This window comes from Dunckerocampus dactyliophorus, chromosome 2 (genome assembly GCF_027744805.1).
Source record: "Dunckerocampus dactyliophorus isolate RoL2022-P2 chromosome 2, RoL_Ddac_1.1, whole genome shotgun sequence".
In the NCBI taxonomy this organism is placed as follows: Eukaryota; Metazoa; Chordata; class Actinopteri; order Syngnathiformes; family Syngnathidae; genus Dunckerocampus; species Dunckerocampus dactyliophorus.
In genome coordinates this window covers 34,363,730-34,379,108 of record NC_072820.1, presented here as the reverse complement: position 1 = coordinate 34,379,108, position 15,379 = coordinate 34,363,730, and the positions used below count along the sequence as shown (strand labels likewise).

Sequence of the window (15,379 nt, the reverse complement as noted above, 5' to 3'; positions counted from 1 at the left end):
TGCCAATGAGCTGTATTTGCCCAAGCCTGTCTGCACTTCATCTGCTTTTGACATATGCACTGTAACTGTACAATTTCTCTGCATAATACATGACATACAGTATATCACATACAACAATGTATGTTTAAGGAGTGGGACAGGAGGACACAAACGTTAGAAACACTAGCATAGCTATGTGAGCTACAGTTACACCCACATTTTACCAGCAACATCAAGCTAAATTAGCCTATTCGCTGAGAAAAATGATCAAACTTACAGCCCCCAAGTCTGTAGCTGACTTTAGCGCAATTGTGATATTTAATTTTCATTTATACATCATTTATGTGCATGCAGTTATCATGTTCTTTGTCATTTCCTAGCCAAGATGCCTTGTACATGCCACCAAAGTGCACTTTAGACATGTTATTATGTGTATTAATCGTTAAAAAAATGACAGACGATATAAAAAAGAAATACATTTGCTTCGATTTACTTGAATAAAAGTATAAAAAATATAAATGAAACAATGAAGGAATAAATAAATATTAAATGACAGTGACTTAAATAAAAGTGTAAAAAATATTAATGAAATAATGAAGAAATTAAATAATTAAATAAATATAAAAATTGCAATGACTTAGGTACAAGTGAATGAAATAAAAATGTCCAAAAATAATAAAAAAATAAATACGTATTGAAAATGACTTAAATAACAGTGGGTCGCGACCTAATAACCATTGGAAAATGCGTGTTCCCGGTTGATATAATTTGAAAAACCTGCTATAGACGAAGCCATATTGCATAGAAAAAGACAAAGTCTTCAAATAGACATGGCATACAAAAAAAAAACATGCCAAAAAGTAATTGCAGCATGTTATCACAAGTTAGGACTGAGCATAGGCTTGGCCAAGCGAGGGCATAGCCACTGGCCACACGGCCACATAAAAATATACCAGTGAGCGTAGAGAGGTGAGAAAAAGCTTAACACGCATGATATTCAAGATATTCAAATGATGAGCAGAATCGCAAGCTTCTCACTCTTCTCTCTCACTCTTCTAAAGTGAGAGGAAGCGTGTTGGATTTCAAATGAAACATCTCAAGGTCTCAAGAAACATTTGGAAAATTTCCTTACGCAGTGGCTCGGTCATTTATTTGCTCAACTGCAGAGAGTAGCAGGCATCTATTAGAGGTTTAAGTGAAAGGGTTTTTGATTACACATTTGTACCATAATAGCATATATATTCTTAACATTTTTTCCATTAATATATAAGGACCACGTGTCATTGTTGAGATGTTTAGCAGATTTTGTAGCACTTCCTTTATAAAATGTTAAAGAGTGGGTACGTGAATAAAAATGAAAAACAATTAGCACCTAAAACTCACAATTACAAGTGCGCCTGAACGCCTGACAGCGCAGAGCGAGAGAAGGAAGGAGATAGAGCATGAAGTTTTTCATTGCCCTGTGTGAGTTATATGAACAAGTAAGTCAGTTTGATGATCATGTTATGTTATGTTAAGAGTGTTTCATCTCGAAGGTTTCATTTATATTGGTGTTCAAATCCCTACACTGGGAAAACTTGTCAATGTATGTGCGTGTCAGGTTGGGAATTCTACCAAAAATTAGGCTTTATCGCTGTATGTTGTATGTATATTTGTACTTTGGGTACTGTTAATTATCATGTTTGTTAAACTTTTGTTAAACTTTCCCTTTCAATTTGCTATCAAATGAATATGCAGACTTAAAGGAAAACTGCACTTTTTTGGGGGGAATTTTGCCCATCATCCACACTCCTTATGTGAGACATGAGCACACATGTCTTTCTCTTTTCTGTGCATTCTAAAGATATAAAAACAGCTAAAAAGACTTAGCTAAAAATGCACGTAATGGAAAACACTTATTCCACCCATAAAGCCTTCTGAAAAAAACTCAAAAAAGCGCCAACTAAGCGCCATTTCCATATAATGTGACGTGCATATTAACCAAGATACAGCGACATTGTTATTATTATTAACATTGTTACGCCGATCGAACTGCGTTAATGACGTATTGACACCTTGCCACATCACACCAGCTTGCTACTAGCTGGAAGTTTTTGGAGTTGTTTTAATAGCGGCCTTTGTCTTTGGCTCATGGAAAACGTTACATGGAAAACGTTACCAAAATTTGACCATGCAAAATAAAAATTTTTGAACCAGAATTATTTACTATAAAATGAATTAACCAAATAATCATGTTTAATGTTTCAAGTTAGTGAGGATTAAAAAAGGTTTATGTTTTTTAAATGTGCAGGAGAGCAGGGAGTACATGGCTTCAAGTAAAATGTCTGAAAGGGTACGTGACTGTAAAAAGTTTGGAACCACTGTTCTACAGAATTTGACCACAATCTATAGGGGGCGCCACAAGTGAAATTTACAGTCATGTATAAAAAAGTTTTTTTGGCTCGTAACTCTTCCAGTAGTGTTGTTTCACAGAGAAAAATTCCTGTCTGGGACAGATAAATCTGTTAACTGACAGTTTTAATTATCACTGGTGGCCACTGCGCTTGAGCTTCCTTCGTGCTATTCCTGCAGCAGAGACCGGCAAACATCTCACCATAAAAGGTTCAGTGATTATGTGCACAAAAGTGGACGTTCAGGGGCTAAATACAACACCAGGGGGAACACTGGTTTGGTTATTCAAAATCTAAATTTCTTGTCCTTTATGGAAACATTTGTAGTATTTTTTTAGCAAGTTTAAAAACTGCATTGTTATTGTTCTCTGGCCACATAATGTCATCGGAATGAACGTACGAGTCAAACAGGGGGTAACACTGTACTGTTACTGTCACCACAAAATTTAATCAACATGTCTTCAGACAAGTTCAAAGATGTCTGATAATAATTAGGACTATTTATAGAATATCTTCCTTGTCCTTTTATGCATGCACTACTCTGGCATGCAGAGGTCATAACACAACAGGAAGATTAGCTGCTAACTTGACAGGCATGCAAGTCAAACATCCTGCTCTCGGTGGCAACATATGTTGTGCAATTTTGTTGCATATTCTTGCATCCATATTAAAAAGAAATTCGGAAAAAAGCACCATAGTTTGGATCACTTCAAGACTTACATTTCCTGAGTATAACACTGAGTATGTAAGTTCGTGTTAGAACACATCTTTCCCAAGTTAATAAAAAGAAATGTTCTACACCACATCAGTCACGCTTAGCCTAATAGCTTGCATGATTAAGTACAAGGCATGAAGACTTGGCACCACAAACTAACACTTCTCACTTCTTCCTTCAGGCTGTTTGTAGAGAACAGACAAGTCAGGATATGCGAACATTGCAGAGTCCTCAGCCTGACTGCAGCTAAAACACCCCACAGAGCCATGACTGGACATGTTACGGCCCATCCAGGCACCACACGAAGAGTAGTTCTATGAAAGGCACTTAGTCCTGAAAGCTGTTTGCTCTATCCAAATGAATCCTCGTAGGACATTTAAATGACTATTACTTTTGTTTTGTTTTCATTTAGTTCAACTTAATAGTTCCAGTAAGGCACATTTAGTTGGACGCAGGGTAGAAGTTCCCACTTGATTTGGGGGCAGTTTTGCACATTAGCCACATTGAGCAATCATTTTTAATAACCATCTACATTTTGCAATGAGGTGTGCTTGAAACACTTTTATAAAGGTTATGCAATTGCCATGAACAGGTCCAATCAAGTCTGGTCAAACACATTTGTTGGCCTTTAATCCCAGGTTGTATTTTACACTCATTGCAAATGACTGAAAAAGACCCATTAAGATGAAGATGATTAAGAAGATTTGGTTTCAGTCTGAATTAGGCTTTGAGAAACAGGTTTCAAGTAGCAGTAGTGATGTGAATTGGACTCAATTCAGCTGAATGACCAGAAATCAACTGTTATTGTTTAAAAGTCTATGGCTATGTCTGAAACTGTTGAAAAGATTGGATGTCCTGAAAAGTAGGGGCGTCACAAAATCTAATGTCATAAGATCTCGCAAGATTAAAACGTGACAAGATTTCAAGATCATGGGCACTACGCCAGGGACGATAATAATTTAATGAATCATGCAATAAATAAAAATTAACTCGATCATTTTGCCGACTTCAATATATTGCCACGTGCATGCGTGTCTATTTTCCTTGTCTCTCGCCTCCAAATAGGCAGGAAGAGAGTTCACTCTGTGCATTGGTTTCAGCACCTTGGCACGTTTGCTCCATAGAACAACGGCATGAATGGAGTGAGCCCTTTTGTCAGTCCCTTTTGTCAGTTAGCTTAGAGTGTAACGTAGTAGAATAAATTAGTAGATTACAATATAGGGGCCGCACGGTGGCCTCGTGGTTAGCATATTGGCCACGACCTGGGTTCGAATCTCCGTTGAGCATCTCTGTGTGGAGTTGGCATGTTCTCCCCGTGGGTTTTCACCAGGTACTCCGGTTTCCTCCCACATTCCAAAAACAAAATTGTCCATTGGTATGAATGTGAGTGTAAATGATTGTTTGTCCCTGTTTTGCCATGCGATTGACTAGCAACCAGGCCAGGGTCTACCCCACCTCTCACCCAAAGTCAGCTGGGATAGGCTCCAGCATACCCGCGACCCTAGTGAGGATAAGTGGCATAGAAGATGGTTGGATGGATTACAATACATCGTTATATATTTTGTCATTGTACTTTTCTTAAAAGTCATTAAAATCTCGTCTTGTTTCGTTCTCGTAGACCCGATTTCGTGTATCGTCTAGTCTCGTGAAGTGAGTGTCTCGTGACACGTTTAGTGAAAACAAATATTTCTATGTTACATTTTTATTTGGCTGTTATGAGAGGGACCATTTTGGGACCTAAGGGCAATAAGTGTATGTTTTTTTTAATATAAGAAATTTGCTCTAAAAATAATAATGAATCAAAGTCAATGTTGTTATGAATTATTGGTCTAGTCAAGGCTGTAATAACCTAATCCTAATTCAGTAATACATTTGCATCATAAAAATGCCTCCTCAAAAAAATCAGACCTCACAAATTGCTCAGCATTATATTTATCTCCCGCCGTGTCTCTGCGCACTGTCGCCTTTCCATTCGTATGTGATGAAGATGCTCACAGCGGAAGAAGATGCGAGCATCTTCATCACATACACATGAATGGAGAGGCAACAGTGCGCAGGGACACAGTGGGAGACAAATATAACGCTGAACAATTTGTGAGGTCTGATTTTTTTTAGACATTTTTATGATGCAAATGTATTACTCTTTTGAACGCATATTGTTTTGAGAAGGTGAGTCACTGTTGATATAGTCCACTGCTGATGGGGATGTCATACAACTTCATGTCAAAAAATCAGAACTATTAATTTAAATGATCTCACAACAGGCACAATAATAACTTCATAATCCTAATAATAACAAGGACTACTGTTGCAGCCATAACCCACAAACAAGGTAAAACTCTGGGGAACTGGGGAAAAAAAAAATCTGGGCTTCCTCAGATAACAGTGGCATAAAATCATAAAGCATAAACAAATAAATAAATAAATTACAAAATATATTATATCTATGGTTAAGAATAAAAATAATGATGCACAAAAATGTTGTCTTAAAGATATTTTCCCCCAAAAACAGGTCTAGGAAAAAGAAGAGATGTCTTGTATATCAATATTTGTATTTAAACTCACCTAACATCGGTCTTGATGGAAGGCTCAACTTCTGTTTTTGAAGTTAAATTAGTGTTGTGCTTCAGTTTCTCGATTCCGTAATCATCTTTAATATCAGTGTCGATATCGACTTTACTCTTCAGGCCTCTCCTTGTGTACCTTTCCTCTGACCCGTTATCCTCATATTTCTCCTTCAGCTTTGTTTCGGATGAATCTGCAATTTTCCTGTCCCTACTGCGGACATATTTGGAGGTAAATTCCTCAGTGGTGCCATAGCGCTCGGCCAGCTCCCTCCTCCTCTCGGCTTTGTAGCGGGCGATCCGCTCGGCTTTGGTCTCTGGGGCAGAGCTCTGTAAGGTGTCCATCGCATCCATTGATGAAGATGATGATGATCAGGGAGCGGATGCAAAGGGGATGATTGTTTTTCGTCGCTAAGATGTGTTGATCCAAAAACGCAGCAGTGTCTCACTCCATTAAAATGGCAGAACTGCAAAAAACACAAGAAGAACACATTATTAGAGTGACATAATGGGAGGTTTCCTTACATCTGTCTCTCAAAGACTGCAGTCAAACTGGATTCAGTTTGTATCGCCAGTTATCAGAGGGAACTGGCCACAATTTACTCAGCTGTGGCGCTCTCGGCCCAACCCTTTTAGGCAGCTAACAGCCCCTTGTGAGAATGATGTCAGCTTGCTCTGCTCAGAGAAATCTCATATGACATCGATTCCATCAACTATTGCAGCCAGTTGGAAAAGAGTGAGCAGGACTTTATTAAAAGCCTTTATCCCCAATTAACTTTCCGCCTAATTGGTGTTTAATGGCCTCTTGAGCATGATCCAAACCCTGTGATGACTTTGTATTTACTACAAACACATATGCATGAGAAACTCTAAATGGAGGAAATGAGTGTGGTCGGAGTTTGTGTGTCTGCATATCTTATAGCGCCAGCTAACCAGTTAAAGGGTGCCCACGACCCGGCAAACCAAGCAATGTGTCGCTGTGAAAACAATCATCTCATTTAGACATTTTGTGGAAAATTCTATCACTTTTTTGACGAGTTCAAAAAACTGCGGTTAAATGAATTAGAAAAGCTGAGATGAGCTCATTTTTGTTCCGTTGAATATTCAAAGAGACAAAAACCGCACGTCTAGGCCTCATTTAACCCTCGCTGTTCCACATTCTGCTCATTTGATTATTTTGATTCTCAAAATATTGTATGAAACTTAGACAGGAGTAGTTTTTTTTTTTATGTCATGATCACCTTATATTTCATGTCCACTATGTAGAATAGAAGATCTGTAAATGCATGCACTCTACACCAAAGGTTTTCAGCTGGTTTGGCTGTGGGGCCCACCATCACATCGCGATGACAAGTGGTGAGCCAAATTGCGGCAATTATTCAACTCAAACTTCTCATATATTTATATCACATATTCTTATATTTAAAAGGGACTGTTTGCAACACAATGTGACCTGCAGCCATGTGATGCTGTTTCACTCTTTATGGTGCGCTCTTCTCTAGCAGATATCTGCAGTTGTGTGTTGGACGGACGGCACCAATCAATGTCCTTGCTGTCCCCCTCGAGCTAGGATTCAATATTAATAAACTAAATATTTTCATAGTTAGAGCACAGAAAAGCTGTTTATGACTTTCTAAATATTTTAAACCATAATTAGAGCCTTGTAGACATGAACTAAAACCCTTGCAGGGGTCACCAACATGGTGCCCGCGGGCACCAGGTAGCCCCCCACGACCACATGAGGTGCCCGCAAGCCTGCTTTTCATTCAGGTTTTCAGTGAATAATGAAAGAACAGTAGAAAGAAATGCATTCTGAAATACAAAATGTGAGTTGTGGACACCAGCATTTTGTTCATGTTCTGGTAAAACAAGCATATTTGCTTTGTTTGGGTTTAAAATAAGCTCTGAAAATAAATGTTACAAAAATGAGTAGCTCTTGCCCATTTTCATTTCGTAAAAGTAGCTCTCACAAGGAAAAACGTTGGTGACCCCTGCCCTATAGTCACCTTTATACTCCTATTATTCTTTGTTTACACCACATTATGCAGGCTACGGGATCACTGCAGAGACATAAGAGACGGACGCCGCTACCATAGCAAGCTACCGAGCTAACTAGTGTTACCGTGTTAGAAAGTGTTACAAATCGAGTGGGAAGAAGGACAAAGTAAGAAGCCAAAAATCTACGACTTCCACACGCAATAGGAGAACCTTTTTTCACTCTATAATGTCAGACATGCGTTGTGTGCATGCATTAAAATTTCCTAACCTTCTGCACGCTACACTCCTCCACGCTCTCTCACTTCTCCCTTGCTGTCAAGTGTGTTTTTACATGCAAAAGATCCCTGCCGAACTCTTATCAAATGGAGTTCTGCCACCTTGTGGCCGTTTTTATGGCTTAAAACTGCTCTAACAGTGACATCTTTTAGTGTGCACTTGTGTCATCACCTCTTTTTATAAAAGATGAGATTTTGTAAAAGATGTAGAAATACATCTTTGGGATTGGGCATTCAGGTTTATAAAAACTAGGGGTGCTTCGATCAATCGGCCACCGATCAGCATCGGACAATTTCTGTGAAAAATCACAAGATCAACATATGCCAATAAATGCCTTTGACCGACGATCACAAAAGAAGATATCGCTAGATATCGCTAGTACTATTGCAGCCGCAGTGATCCTTTTGTGCAGTATAGTGTCTTCACCTATGTCTTGACTTACCAAACGTCTTTGGCACAGTTGTCCTCCCACTTTTCCCAACAACTATCAACACATGCCACGGAAACTATCTTGCGATGGTAGCATGTTTAAAAAAACTTTTAATACAGCATTTGAAGAACAAACAATGTAGCTAATGTAGCCATGTGGCTAACACTCACGCATATGTGCGTGACAGTCAGAAGGCTAAGCTAATAACAACCAAAATAACTGAATTGAGTTAATGAAGGGACTGTTTTGGGAAACAAGGGTAAAAACTGTGACTTTTACGGGTTAAATGGATCATACGCCAACAACGTTGCTTTTTCCACAGACTAGCATTAAGTAAGCTCAAGATGCTTTGGGGGCATCATGATGTAAGACACTGCCAACGAGCGCATGGAGGTGTGTTTATGGCGCAGGGGGCGCATCGGGATTAATGCAGCCTTGTAGCATCCCTCCAATTATAGGGCACAGGTTGATTTAGCACATGAGCTCATGTTCATGGCAAGGAGCACAGCTTTGAGGGAAAGCATATCAGCGGGAGGTGCTGCGCCTGGACAATGTCAGTAATGAGAATGGAAAAGAAGAAAAAAAGGCCAAGTGTACGAGGGGTCAATGCATGGGGGTAAGGAGAGGTGAAGTCTGCTCATAAAGTGGAATCAATTAGCTTACTCCAATAACATTTTCTATTATGATGTAAGTCAAGCTTGAAGGAACTCTCAAGAGGGCCTCTGGCTCTCTGACTCATGACCACCTGCTGGCAAGTAAAAACAAGCCAGAATCAGGTTTCTTGCTCGCTTAAATAATAAGGCTGTGAAATATTACAGTGTCCACTCTGACCTCTTTGTAATCCTTCTGCACTTGAAAAAACAAGGATAACCAATGAGGGCGAGTCCATTGTAAGCAGCCAATATAGAGAAACTGTTACTGACATGTTATTGCTTGATGATTAAATATATGCTCTACAACAAGGTTTCCCCTAACTTTTTCAACTGGGAGGCAAACTTGTAAAAATATTTAATGTGTTGCCATATAATTGACATATACTGTACTTAAACTAATGACAACAATAACACGTAAATTACACTTGCAGTGCCTCCTATGGGTTGTTGTCAAAATGATTGAAATGACATTGCTTACATGTAATGCAGATATCCTCCCAAAGACATTTTGCTTGATGGCGGCCATGTTTTTCATACAATCTTACTCAAATTTCACAGGCATGTGCTTGTCAGTCCTCTAAAAGTGTGTACCAGATCTGGTCACCCTAAAGTTACAGTGTAAAAGCGTGTTGAGCTGTGTGAGAAATTTCAAGTCCATCCCACTTACAAGATTTAATAACAGCGCTAACGTGTGGTGTATTTCTCAGAAAAATAATAGTACATGTGACACAGTAGGGGTGCATGATTTGACAAATGTTCACCCTTTTGTGTGCAGTGGTTCTAGACTAGACAAGCTAGATTACATAAACAAATACACAGTATTTATGCCTATCCTAGTTTATGCCCATAAACTACTGATAAGGATAGGATATTAATTTAAAACTACCAGTATGACTCAAAAACCCTTTGGCAATTGGCCATTTGTTAAATTCAAAAACCCTTATCTACATAAGTACTGTATAGCCTTCGAGAGTATTCAGCGGGGTCCCCTGGTAAAAAACAATGACTTAATAGTTAATCAATAGTTTCAGTCATAAGTACACTATTTAGCTCATGTTTCCTGCACCAAATATAGCTATTTTTGGGCAGCTGACGTAACCAGGCATTGCAAAACATCTAAAATGAAGCAGACATACCTTTCTTGTGCTTAGTGACTGCACCTTAGTTTAAAAAAAATGTCACTCCTATCCCAGAGAATTGCCTTAAGAAGCCAAAAAAGGAACTCAAGGCTGGATGTTGACTTCAGGAGTAGGCACAAGCTTACATAAGTCACGTAGCTCGCCTCCTAAAAAAGGAGTGCAAATCAGCACACAACTAAAGCTTGTACATGGAGAACCAGAATTGCTTTGTTTGGATGGTGGTCATGTTATTTTAAGTTACAATGGGCATTAAAGGTGAGTCGTACAGTTGAAAACGTAAAAATGAGGCTACGTTGATGAACACAAAAGGGGAACTAGTTATAGAGAGACATTTCCTTGACTGTTTTCCCCAAAGGTAGCGTACCATCGACCTTGGTATGTAGGTATGCCGTCCTTCTTGTTTTACCAGCAAATTCAGATGGCCAATTTGATTTCTGCTCCTCCAGGGCATACAAACAAATGCAATTCTCCATTTTCCAGTCACTCTTTAACCTTGCATCACCCACTGGGACTTGTTACTGGCTCAGGGAGGAAGATCTGTTAAAACACAAGTCAAGTGTGTCGCTTCCTGACTGTGCCGTAGACCCAATTTCATGCAACTTAATTTCATCAGGAAATGTCATACTCATGAAGCTGGAAAACATCCAAAGATCTTTTACAAGAAGGGACTGATAAGAAATCTTTGAATGGGTTCAACAGACAAATGGCCACTTGTAAGTTCAAGCACAAGACTGAAGTAGTTTATGCTGAACCGTTCCAAGAAATGGGAGGTTCTGGAGAGACCAGACATAACTAAGCTGCAGCACAACAAGACACCACAGCTGAGAAGGTACTGCACTAACCTCTTCTCTTGTTATGCCAACAAGGACCTCCATTATTGAGAACACGAGGCAAAGAAAATGTCGGCTTGGTGCTTGAGAGTGTCAAGAGTGAAAATGAACCAAAGACATGGACCAGTGTTAGAATGACAGTAAAAAGCATGCAGAAATGACAAATATGTAAGAGAAACTGCATTGGAAGTGCTGTCTCTTTTCTGCTCCTTTCCTCTGTGTGTGTGACTAGGGTGCTTTAAAAGTATACAACCAAACCTCGGTTTTCATACACCCCAGTTTCCATATGATTCAGTTTCAATAAAAAAAATTTGCCAAAATGTTGCCTTGGTTTTAGTACACTGCCTCCGTTTACAGTATTGCAACAAACTACTCTGTCCTGTACTATATCGTTCCGTGAAACAAGTGCCTAACAAAGCACCCTAAGCAATTGTGAATCACTTTTTTTAATTGAGTGCGACTGCTAAATATCCCGCCATAGGGACTAAAGAATGTTGCAAGTGTCAGCAGTTTGATAAAGAAGGTGAGAAACACTATTGAATTTGATATCACCAGGATGTATGGGAAGTCTGCATCAAGTTCCATCCATCCTTCATTTATAATTATTTTGCATTGTTTTTACATGTAAAATTTGAATTATACTTGATAAATTTATTATTGTAAATATTTTTGGGTGTCTGGAACAGATTCATTAGATTTACATTATTTACTATGGAAAAAACTGCCCAGGTTGTCGTACGTTTCGGTTTTCGCCAAACCTTTTGGAATGCAAATTGAGGTACCACTGTATTTTAGAAGCTTTTTGTGAACTCTAAGCTCCCACATATATCAGAATATAACAATAACTTACGCAGAAGATGACAGGTTGGTTTGGATTATTTGAGTTATTTCACAATGCATATATGTTATGTCACAAAAGCTGCCCGATTTAGTCCTTACTTTATGCATATGTTCTTACGTAACTACAAAAATACCAGTGTGAACGCTAAGCAAACTGCACCAAATTGCGCATCAACTATCTTTTTTTCACAAATTTTGGTCCGGACCAGAATACCAAACCACAAATGTGAACGCAGCCTCAGAGATTAAAAATGACCTGAAGCACATTGGTGTACATAATGTTTTTTCTACCGAAGGACTGCAGGAATGCAGGACACGCCCCACTCATAAACTGTGGTTTTGTTTGAGGGGATAAAAGCAATCTTGGCTATGGAAAAATATATATTCCAGGTGTTTTTTTCTACTAATGAGCTAATGTTTGAGAAGGCTCTGGTAAGGATGCATAAAAATAAGACAGTACAAGAAGCATGTGTTGGACAGCAACAATATGTCTTTTGAGTCCATATTTCCAATGAAAACCTCCAAGCATCCACGGGATGTTGCAGAAAGCTCTGCAGGGACGCTGACAAAAAGAGGAGGATGCAGTTTAATGAAGCCAGGTCCTGACACATTCTTCCTGAGGGAACAAAGTAGAGAATGGAAAGTTCCCTCTGCTGAGAAAAACAAAGCGAGTACACAGAAAGCAAGGGGAAATAAGACTAATGGTGGATAGTTTATTATATTAATATGTGAACAAAAGCCAATAAACATGCACAAACATGCTGTTTTGTATACATGCAACTGACACAAAATGCGGTTGGAAAAGTCGATCTGGCAATTGTCCTGTCTGATAAGTACTGCAATGGCGCTTATCCAGGACCGTATTTTTTTCCTTAAAAAAACAGTCTGAAAAGACATCTTACAGTGTATTCATCTTACTGTATATTCATGGTCAAGAGGTTTATATACACAAGCCCTCGTATTAATTAGTCATTTCTGCAGGTTTTGTTGCTGTAACTCCAACTCTGGTCCAAGTTTTTGGTCTATGTAGCATTCATAGTTGAGCTCTTTAAAATAAAATATAAAATATAAAACTAACCGATAAATTCAACCCAGCATTGTTTTGGGTTTATTTGAGTTTCGTCAAGTTATACGTCACAAAAGTTGTCCTTACTTTATGAGTATTTTTTGATGCTCGACATTACAGTTAGCTTTCTTACTAATATCAAATAATACTGATATTGACAGCAGCTCTACCCTCAAACTAATGCTGTGTAATGAATGAACACATTATGCTTCTTTTACTGTGATTCCACTAGATGCATACCACAAATAAACACAATTTGTGCAATATAAGACAAATACTGCAATATGCAATACAAGTAGTAGAAAAAGTGCTATATTTATTTTAAACAATTTTAAACTCAACAAAGTAGTTAAATCATTAAAAACAAATCAATGACCAATAGTCAACTAAAATAACATGTCCTCCTACTGTCAACAGCAACAATATGATGTGGAAAGTTGCACATTTCCGTGTGGCACAAACATCCGTAAAAGAACAAAGTAAAGTGCAAGGTATAAAACTCTGGACTAACACAATCAGTGAAATGATAAACTGCGTATAGCTGGGTAGAGGTCTCAGTCGTGCGGCAATATCAATATCGGCAGAAAAAATGATACTGATATAATCCGAAGTCATTTTTATGCTGAATTTTTTTTGTGCTTTTTTTTTGCAGTATAGGAATGTGTGTTGTGTTCTGTGTCCTGATTGGCTAAGGTAGAACCCACGCGTTGTGTTCTGCATCCTGATTGGCTAAGGGACTGTAGACTAATCTCGATCAATTTCCTCCGTGCCTTCCTGTGCAGTACAGAATGTGTCCGGCTTGTCAAATTTACATAAATGTTCAATCGCTAGCAGTGTCCCTCTGAGGTGCTGTATGTTTGCAAGTTTTATCCCCGACGACACCCGCAAAGTCAACGAAACGTTCTGCACCGTCAAAGGCACCTGCGGTTGCATCCAAGAGGCAGAGGAGGAAGAAGAAGTTGCGGCTGTAGGGCGCCATTACGGAAGAAGAAAGGAAGGAGGAAAATCAGACGACAGGAGCAATATGTTTTAACAAGGATAAAAAAACAATAATGTTGTATAGCAAATGCTAACTTGACTTAATACATGAACGCTATGTAGCTATTTTCACTGACATATTACTCAGCTTATGTACACAATTATTGAGGAATTATGTGTAACTATCATTATTGCCGTATGGGTTTGAATTATGAACTACTGAACAATATCAACTATTTTGATGACCTGTAAACTTTGAAACTGTGAATTTGAAATTCTAATTATTAGTATTTAGTATAGTAACTGCAAAGTTTCGCATAGGAAGCTAGCAAGCTAGTTCCTCTCCAATGTACTTATTCTAAATTTCAGAAAGTGTTTTAAACGGAGCAGGGATGAAGGGCAAAGAAGCCAAAAAGTTACCACTAGTAAGTGGGAATGGGAGGAGAACCTTTTTTTCCAATTGATCTCAGCCATGGCATGTCAGCTCGGCTCTGTTGGCTTGGCAGCCATCTCCATGCAGTGTGAAAGGTAATGTAATCTAACGTCATGTCTCCTAACATTACTGATGCCTGGTGACCAGAATACTACAGAAACTTCTTTTTTAATATTTTTTGACTAATAATAGGCCATACTCAACCACAAAACAGCAATAATTTATTCTCTTTTTTTTTTTTTTAACCGCGATATAGTGAGGGGGCGAGAGTTGAACCGTGATATAATGAGGGACGATTGTACACTGGGTTCTGTGCAAAACGCACAGGTAAATAAATGCCAGATCTGCTTCTCTGTGGGACAGAGACCATAGTGACAAATCAGTCTGTAATTTGTGCCGTTACATTATGTTGTATGACATGCATCTGGGTCATGTGACCGACCAGCGACCACAGTCATCTTCAACATAGTGTAAATGAAGCGCTGGCCTCTGGCCAAACAGGGCGAGGACGCAGAGGAGGGGGTCGTGTCACAGTTTTGAAGCCACCCTCATACAACAATCAGCCACATGCTGAAGGGGCCCAATATGTTTCGCATTAAAACGCAATCATTAAGCACTTACAGTGGTTTAAGTATCCGACCTGCGAGGTTTTAATCACAATTGTAGGGTCGGAACATTTCATCCTGCTGAAATGTGACTCCGCAAATAGAGTGCTTCAAAGGGTGTTTGTTAAAAATCCCCCTCAATCACATGACTCGCCTCTTTCCTTGCTTGGAGAAAAGGAGGAAAACGAGGTTATGAGGAAGGAAGGAAGAAAGTACTCAGGGTGGAGGAGGATACATGAGGATGAAAAGGGCGTGTGTAGTGGATGAAGAGAATGGGCCTTTGTGGGTGTGGATGTGATGGCTTTGTGGGGCATATGTCTCCAGGGTGCCAAGGGGCGGGGGGCTATGGTGGTGTTAGAGGGGCACAGCGGGGACAAGAACTGCTGCCTGAGAAGAGGAGGAGGGGGTAAAAACGGGTACTAATCCACCCCTGCCTCCCTCCATAGTCACATACAGACATAAACTCCCTCAAATCCTTTTTAC

At 39.1% G+C, this 15,379-nt stretch overlaps 1 protein-coding gene across 5 annotated transcripts in view; it reads right to left on the bottom strand.

The window, feature by feature from the left end:
• The window catches only part of svild (supervillin d), a 64,528-nt gene that overhangs the window by 36,714 nt on the left and 12,435 nt on the right, over positions 1–15,379 (bottom strand). For all 5 annotated transcript variants that reach the window (XM_054762815.1, XM_054762799.1, XM_054762807.1 and 2 more), the window contains one exon: positions 5,650–6,115. In XM_054762815.1, coding sequence (XP_054618790.1) covers positions 5,650–6,002 — 353 coding nt within the window. In that variant the 5' untranslated portion in view covers positions 6,003–6,115. The remainder of the gene's footprint in view (positions 1–5,649; positions 6,116–15,379) is intronic.